The following is an 8446-nucleotide window of genomic DNA, read 5'->3' on the forward strand; positions in this document are numbered from 1 at the left end:
GCAGGGACACGGACTCCCGGAGCTGCTCCCTGCTTGCAAATGCATTGGGATGGAGGCGGCGAGTGGCACGGGGCATCCCTGCGGAAGACGGGAGCCTGTCCCCATCACCCCGCTGTGCTCCCTCAGCATGTGCGAGGATGTGGAGCAGAGCCAGCCGGCGGAGACCTCGCCGAGCGTGCTGCGCATCCAGACGCCTCTGCTCAGCCGCCTCTTCGCCGCCGCGTCCCCTGCCATCAGCATCAAAAACTTTGGCCAGGGCAGCCGAGGTCACCCCCACCTGCGCCGTCCCCGGGTGGACGGCGGCTTCCCCTCCCCTTACCCCAACCGCACCGAGGACCCCGAGTCGGTGGGCCGCATCGAGGAGGAGATGGAGGATGAGGAGAGCCGGGCCAGTGAGCTCACTGTGCTTGGTGGCTGCCGGGGGGGAACCCGGCCACCGGAGACTTCCAAAACATGTAGGAAGGAGCTGCCGCTGATCCAGGTGAAGGCACCATCCAGTGACAGCATCGGGGCTGACCAGCCGGAGGCCTGGGAGCCCTGAGGCTGCCCCAAAACCACCCCTTCCCCGGGGGCAGACTAGCTGCCCCAACCCCAAGGCATCGCCACTGCCAGCCATGAAGATCCCTGTCCCTGGACACCCCCCTCGGACCCCATGTCCAGAAGCAGGACACTGCCAGGTCTTTTGCCACCCAGCCCTGAGCCAAGATGTGTCCCCAAGTTGATGGGAAAATCCTTGTGGGTTTGGGATTGTGCAGACAGCCTTCAACACTACCTGTTAGCCCCAAAACTGCAGGATTCAGCCCATCTGTGTGACAATGCCACTGACTTGCAGCTGGCCAGGCTCACTCCCTGCTCCCATGACCCAGTGCAGGGGACGGGGGACAGCCCAGACCCCAGGCAAGGGACGGGACGAGGGCAATAGTCTTGCAGAAAACCAACACTGTGATGGAGATGTCCCCTCAATAATAATAAAGCTATTGCAAAAATCAGCTTTGAGGTTCTTGTCTGTGCAAATCACCCCCACCAGGGAGACGGCAGGGACATCACATTTATCCAAAAAGTGGGTGAATTTGGATTTTGTCAAGGAGTGCATTCTCCTGGGACAAAAAGGTCACAGCCCCAAGGACTGACATCAGTGATGCTTGTGGGGCATTAGACCAAGTGATACAGACAGGAAAAAAGATGCTTTCAGCCCCTGTAAGATTCCTGCACTCAGACACGTGCGTTTCCCCTGAGAATATTAGCACAGATGTTAAAAAATTCCCTTTTCTGCAAGCCCCTCTTTCCCAAAGCCACCTTCCCTTTAAAGCTCCTGCCTGCCCCAGCAAGCCAGCCCTGCTCCTCCTTCACGACCCTCTGGGTCACTGCTGGACCTGTTAGAGCGTAACCACAAGGTCATCTTCTGGGTTGGACCATGTCCTGTGAAAATACCCCAAAGTTAATACCGCATGGAGCCGAAAGAGCCACTCACTCAACCAGCACGGAGCAGCACTCAGGATGATGAGTGCTCTCACTTGGGTTATACTGCCGGCTGCTCCTTGTATGAAAAGCAGCTTTTTTAAAATTCAGCCCTCACACCTACCTGCAGAAGTGGGTGAGGTCCTTAGACCAGGCTTTGGCACCTCATAAACCTAGCCAGACTAAAGCTGTGCTTAACCCCAGCCCCTGCCCATCTCTTCCTGGCTCAGCGCACGACAGGCGTGCCTCCTCCCAGGCAGGTAAATCCCCGAGCACATCCACGGGGCTGCGCCAAGGCCAGACCAGAAACCAGACATCCCGCGGCCGAGCCGCACCAGGTCCCGCAGCCTGTGCCACCGTGGGAGCCAGGTGACACACGCCCCTGGCCAGCTGCCACCGTCCCGTTCCCACGTCACACCTACAGCACGGCTCCAGCGGGCAATAGGTGCCGCTTTCCTTCCCACGGGCTGTTGCCCTTGGCAGCTGCGTTTTTCCGAGCAGCAACTTTATAAGCAGCGTGCAGGAATGAATTAGCCATAATCCTGCTCATCAGGGGCCAGGTTTACAGCTCCTGCTCTGACACCAAGTTGGCACTTGCTCCGTATGCCTGTTTCTCATACCTGTACGAAGTCCCCCAGAAACACCCTGAATTGTGTTTGCACTCTGAGGGCAAGGGGAGGGGAGAGAAGAAATATGCTCGGAGGAAGCAGCCGCGACACGTCCCTCCCAAGTGCCCTTTATCGCCTCTGCCCCACCTCTCTGGAAAGCAGGCGTTGCTGGAGAGTGGGGAAAGTTTACCCCAGATCACTATGGAGAAGGAATGTGCTTGTGCAAACGTCCTGCCCAGCTCAGGTCCTGCTGCCAGGGACTCCCAAAGCGCAGCCAGTTGCACCCAGCGGGCCACCGCTCTGCTCGCAGCACCCACGAGCGCAGATCCCAGCTGCGAGGCAGTGCCAACGTACGCCCACCACGGCATAACCGTGCTGTGGCAGCCATCCAGGTAACAGGTACCGTTTTCTGATGCGGTTGGTGTGTCTCCCCAGCTGTGGCACAGACCCATCCTCGGCTCCCTGCCAGCAAGGCAGGATAAACACACGCTGCCCAGGGCACCGGAGCTCGCTAGCACCTCCTGCTGCCACACACTGCAGCAGGGAAAAGCACCACGGGGGGGGGGGAGGGGGGCAGAGCACCTGCATTTTAAGGCACTAGAGATATGGGTCTCACCACAGCTCCACTTGGGGCATGATCACAGACTATCTCTTTCAGTTCAGATCTAAAAGCTGTGAAGGTAGCCTGCCTTGCACCAGAGTGCTCCTATGGATAAACGAGGCTTTTGCAAAAATATTTATTTATATGTGGGGTGAAGCGTGTAGGGTCCCCACATCACAGGTGAGTCTGGCCTGCCCCCATGGCCCCAGAACCAGCCCTTACATGGGCTCCCAACTTCACCCTAATCCCTGCACAAAGCATTTGGCAACTAGAGGCAGAGATCCATTGTGCTTGGCTTGCTTTAAAGACAGTAGCCCCATGGAATGGTATCACATGCCCCAAAACATCTGGAAAAGCTTTTGTTCACCACAGCCTTCCAATCCCACCACAAGGATGGGGCAGAAAGCTGGAGTTTGTACCCAGCTTTCGAAAGGGACAGGCCACGACGAGAGCCTGGCCCTTCTGCAAGAAGGAGTTTATCTTGCACTGGAATGAGACCAAGGAGGTCAGGGAAAGACCAGCTGGTCACTGAGCAGTGCAGCCAGGCTCGGTGAGAACATACCAGGCCCTGAAGGTAATCGTACCACCAGGCAGGGAACGCCAGGCAGTGGCGAAAGGGGCTGCTGGCCCCAGCCAGAGTGTGCGAGCATGTGCAAGCTGGAAAGCAGAGGCAGGAGTGACCAGCTGTAGGAGACAAGCTTTCAGCCAGACATGGCACAGTCTAAGAAACACAGTACTGCCGCTGTGGAGCTGCTTCCCAGACACGCCTCTCCCGAGGCAGCAGGACCCCTTCGCCCACTGACCTCGCTCCAAGACCCCAAACGCATGTGCTGACCTAACTCACCACAGGAAAAGAGGCACACATGCCCAGCCAGACCCCAGCAGCTCCCAGAAAGCCAGAATTCCTCATGGGGGTGGACATTTGTACCTTCCTCCCACTTGCAGGTTTCCAGTACTGGAAATTCTCCACTTGAGCCAAGCCTAACAACTCTTTTCCACACCCACTCGGTCCATTAAAGTCACTGTCCTAGAACCCAGGGAGATGGTTTCATCGAGAGCATGCAGAAGCTTGCCTGAAGACACAAAAGCGCTCAGGGATTCCAGGAGAGATCCTTCTTCCTTCACATTTTACAGGCAGGAGGAGCTACACAAGCCCTCCTCCACCCTGCACACACAAATGAGCACACAACCCTTTACCATAGTACACTCTTGGTTTTATTCGTTCTCTCAGCAGAATAGTTTTTATTCATTTGCCTTTTCTGGCCTTGATCTTCCTCAAGTAGAACTCTAATTCCTTGCCTTCCAACACGTAGCCATCGGCTCGGCCACACTGTCCAGGTCTGGAGGCAATGCAGGCTGCAAGGAGAAGTCGTCCAGTTAAAGTTTAATAATTCACTACCCCAGTATATACACCAAGAGAAACGCTGCATGCAGTCTCTCTGCAAAAGCACAGATGAGCAAGTCATCTGGAAGAGAGATACCAGTTTCTGTGCTGGCTTCAGTACCTCCCCCTAAGGTATTGTGCTCTTGAACCTGCTCTGCTGGACCAAGTCCCTAATGAAGTCCTCTTCAGATCTCCAAACTGTCATCGCTCAAGTTCAGCAGCAGAACTGGACAAAGGTCTCATCACCAGAAGACTTCAGAACACTGAACTATTCACCAGAACTTGAAACTGGTCAAAACTGTTTTATGTTCATGAGAAATTTTTCTGACACATGTGCAGCCCATGGGTCTTTGCTCATTTTGCAACCTCAAGCCCCATTATTTTTCCTCAAAGGCCAACCAGGAATGATGAACTCCAGGAGCCTGACTGAGACATGTACCAACTCAAGCTCCAGAAATAGGTTTCCCCTTCCTGAAGTGAGGTATCTCCAGAGAAGATAAAAGAACAAGTTACATTTAAGACCCTGAAGATACTCCTGGAGATACGGAGAACATTCCATTGCCTTCACCCTGCAGTTAGCTTTATCACAGCAAGTAGAACACTACATGATCCCAAGACCAAGATCTGCTCTGGCACCCTGTTGGTACCCTGACTCCCTGATCCCCATCCACATTAATGCTGCCAGGGACTCACCAAGTAGCTTTCCTTGCTGGAACTGCTCCTCAAGAATACTTGCTATCTTGGCATTCTTCTTTCGCTCATTGTATTTTTTCTGGATCTTCTTTGAACGCTTCTTGTTCAAGATTTCCTCCTCTTCAGGAGTCTAAAAACAAGGCCACAAGCAAGGACAAGGTTAAGCATATGGCACCTTCTGGTGGAGCAGGTGGTCTCCACTAACATCAAGGAGACCCTTGTATTCTCAGCACTGCACTGCGTTTCCCAATTCATACCTTCCAGAGGTACAAATACTTCAATCTCACAGAATCAGGTGCTGTGTTTCACTTTTGAGGCCAAGAAATGCAACACTGCTAACTAGTCACTGCTGACAACAAAGCATGGTGCCCTAGGGAAGGGCACTCTTAGACAAAAGAAACGGCAAAGGTTTCCTTGATGAATTAATCCTCCTCCAAAACAGCGAATCCTCTTGCCCTCCCCAGGCATAATGAGAGCCCTTGGGTGTGGTGCAAGTCCTGGCAGACAGGCTACAAACTCTCCCCGTGCTTCTGAACTGTACAGTGCTCAAGAAAGAAATGCTTTGTTTTTAACCTTACGCTGAGTGCCACACACAGGGGTTTAAACACCTCCCAACAGTCTGGGGTTTGCATCTTGAAAAAAAAATAAAGATGATGGGTCTAGATTAAGGACATTTAAGAATGCTTAAAAGCAAGCTGAAATTTAGGTAGCAATCCACACGCTTCTCATAAAAGCAATCATTCCTCAGCACAAGGGCCTGATCTGCAAAGTCTTCCTCAGCATCATAAGATGTCATCGCTTTTCTTTCAGTAGCAGAACTGGACAAAGGTATCATCATTAGAAGACCAAAGAGATAAACAGGCAGGTCCTTGTGCGCAAACGGATGCAATACCTTAAGAGAGCTCTGTGGCACTAAACACTCCGTTAACAGAGCCAGACTCATCCTGGGAGCTGACGGGAACGCAGCCCAGATAACCAATGCTATCCCTGACAGGTACTCAACCGTCTTCTATCAGGCACTGTCCACTCCTGATGGCTAACTGCCTCTAGCAGGGCAGGCTCCTCTCTGCAAGGAGTCAAAACGTCAGTCCCAGACGTACCAGTTTGGCACCCTTCTTCCGTCCAAGGGGCAAGGCATAGTGGGCTTCATACCATTGCCGGTACGGGGTGCTGTCAATGAGAACGATGCAATTCTTCACCAGGGTCTTTGTCCGCACCAGTTCATTGTTGGAAGCATTGTAGACAACATCGATGATTCTGGTCTTGCGAGTGCAGCCTTTCAAAAGAAGAGTATGAATTCAAACCTACAGGGATCAGACAACTGAGAATACAGTCCACAGCATTTCACACATACCCTCAAACCATCTCATACTCATCACCCCATCAAAAGTCCTCCAGCTTCCCTGACACTGAATTCAATTTAACTAAGAGATGCGTCTATTTTTCATCAGTCCAACTTTCTGTTGCTAGGAAAGAAGCCTACACCTGGAAACTGATTCATCCCAGGTGAAAAACTGGCATCTGTGGCCTTGCTGCAACTCATCTCAAGTAAGACTAAGCGATGCTAAAAAATAGATTTCTGGATTGGAAGATACCTCAGCAGATGCCAACTAATGCACACAGGGCTCAATCCCCTGTGTACTTCCCACAGTTACTGAATTAAGCTGTGTTGGACTGCTGTGCAACATACAGTAGAAACCATTTTTATAGGATGAGGGTTTAGGAGTAAATTGAGAGGGGAAGCTGGTGTTTTCACCCTTCAAGACTGACCTGAAGCACTCAGTCTTAGCTTCCAGATTTGACTGTTTAGCAGTTGCCCACCCTGGAGGCACATATGCAAAGGCCAGGCACAAGACGGGTTTTCTCCTCTTCGCTCATGCACCTCATCCTTGCTCTGCAAGGTACGCTCAGTCCCTTCACATCTGTAATAATGCCTATGAATAACAGCACTTACCACAGCACGGCCAACGCTCTGTTATCACCGAGGATAAAGTGTGTCCTTTCTCCCTCACAACACCTTACTAACTGCTGGCTTTACCATCATGCTGGGTGACATTGAACAGGCCTGGGCTCAAGTTAAATGGTTTTCAGTTTGTAATTCAGAGAAAACCCGCCTTCCTCAAGGGAAACACTATAGACTCCCCTCTTCCTTCTGCTGAGCAAAGCGGGAGTATGAAGTAAGCTGCACGCGCCAGGATTTTTCTAGGAAGGTGTGGCCCTAGGACAAAACCCTCAACACCTTTCTCTCTTGTACAGGACTACCTAACTTTTAGTAAGTGTTTGCCAATAAACAGAAGTTGCATTTATGAAGTATTACCCATATTTAGGTTTTTTGCCCCTCTGTAGTCCTCCCCTACTAAAAAGGTAACAGAAGCACGTCACTCAGTGTGACGATGACACTCCAATCACTGTGAACTTAGCAGACATCCAAGTCTCCTAAGGCCACTGTCGTGGTTTAGCCACATAAGGTCAAAGTTATCATCACTATGCATGCTGTCTCAGACCCAGTACTGTAAACTCTACCATGCTCAAATCCAGCCTACAAATCCATGCTTGCATCATCGCCCCTCTACTCTGCAGCAGTACAGAGGACCAGCACAGCTGCAGAAGACTCTTCCCTTCCAATGCATCAGTCTTACAACATACTTACATTCCGATCCCCAGGAGAAGTTGCCAACATCCAACCGAAGGGCACGATACTTCTTATTTCCACCACGAACCCTCACTGTATGAATTCGACGTGGGCCAATCTATGGTCAGAAACAAACACCAGGATGGTGCTGGTGCTGGAAGGCTGCACAGCTCATGCAGGAGCCCAGCCAGCTCCTAACCTCAAAGGCAATGTGGTCAGTGTAACTATGACAAACCCCAGCACTGGCAGATACAGTAAGTGACCAAAACGGTCTGTTGCATCTACCTAAGGTAGAAGTTTCATCACTCCAATTGCCTCTTATTGCAAAAATACAACCCTGCTTTCCATAGGCATAGGGGAGAATGACATCTTTTAAAGCATAAAGGAGACCGATGTTTAACCACTCGCAAAACACAGCATATACTGAAGCCTCTAATGGCACATGACCAGCAACCTGAGTTTGAAAACACAACTCTGGACTGCCCCTGGAAATCACCCACCTTAGTGTTGGCAGGAGGCCGCCCCAATTCATACTTCCTCTTCTTGTGGTAGGGCTTCCTCTTGCCCCCAGTCTTGCGGCGCTTATGCCAGTTGTCCCTGGAGATACCTGAATGGAGAGCAGTGTGGTGAGAGCATGGCATGGAGCCCACCTGACCATGGCAGGGCACAGATCTGAGTCCTCAGTTCTCCAAGGTTGGTATCCGCACAGTGCACTCAGCCTTATGCAGCAGTCAGAGAAGCTTCATCATTGACACTCAGATCTGCCTTGACCTCCTCCCTGCCAGCAGAGCTGTACAAAGCAGACAGACCCCCTCCACCATCTCTGACAGGTGTCCCTTTGGGACACAGCTTCCCAACCTACCTCATGTGCTGGGCACCCTATGGGAAGTGCCCCATGCCAAGCTGCTAGGTGTCCTGTTAGGGGATACTCTACTTTATCCTCTGGGTCTGACAAATAATCTATAAAAAATAAGCCCCATCCCCCTTGTCTGATGGGCTCCTGAGAGACACCCCAACACAAATCCCCTTCCCCCTACCCCGCCTGCTGGGTACCCCAACAAGGACTATCT

General features: G+C 51.8%; 2 protein-coding genes across 2 annotated transcripts in view; one reads left to right on the forward strand and one right to left on the reverse strand.

Moving 5' to 3' along the window:
* LOC104626552 (bestrophin-4-like) overlaps positions 1 to 541 on the forward strand; it is a gene marked incomplete at its 5' end in the record, with an annotated part of 1769 nt that extends 1228 nt beyond the window's left edge. The window contains one exon of the mRNA XM_010294497.1: positions 127 to 541. Coding sequence (XP_010292799.1) covers positions 127 to 541 — 415 coding nt within the window. The remainder of the gene's footprint in view (positions 1 to 126) is intronic.
* Positions 542 to 3859: 3318 nt separating this feature from the next.
* RPS8 (ribosomal protein S8) lies at positions 3860 to 8017 on the reverse strand. The gene is made up of 5 exons (XM_010294498.1): positions 7877 to 8017; positions 7395 to 7494; positions 5845 to 6020; positions 4745 to 4874; positions 3860 to 4023 (listed from the first exon to the last, which is right to left on the reverse strand). The coding sequence occupies exons 1-5, from the start codon at positions 8015 to 8017 to the stop codon at positions 3914 to 3916; spliced, it is 657 nt and encodes a 218-aa protein (XP_010292800.1). The 3' UTR covers positions 3860 to 3913.
* Between the last annotated feature and the right edge of the window lie 429 nt (positions 8018 to 8446).

This window comes from Phaethon lepturus, unplaced genomic scaffold (assembly GCF_000687285.1).
Source record: "Phaethon lepturus isolate BGI_N335 unplaced genomic scaffold, ASM68728v1 scaffold24919, whole genome shotgun sequence".
Lineage (NCBI taxonomy): Eukaryota > Metazoa > Chordata > Aves > Phaethontiformes > Phaethontidae > Phaethon > Phaethon lepturus.

Coding starts and splice junctions, on each gene's coding strand:
- RPS8 (XM_010294498.1), bottom strand. CDS start 8,017: ATGCCATGCTCTCACCACACTGCTCTCCATTCAGGTATCTCCAGGGAC. Junction 6,021..7,394: donor CTTCTCCTGGGGATCGGAAT/GTAAGTATGTTG, acceptor TTCTTTTGAAAG/GCTGCACTCGCAAGACCAGA. Junction 4,875..5,844: donor GGAAGAAGGGTGCCAAACTG/GTACGTCTGGGA, acceptor CCTTGTTTTTAG/ACTCCTGAAGAGGAGGAAAT.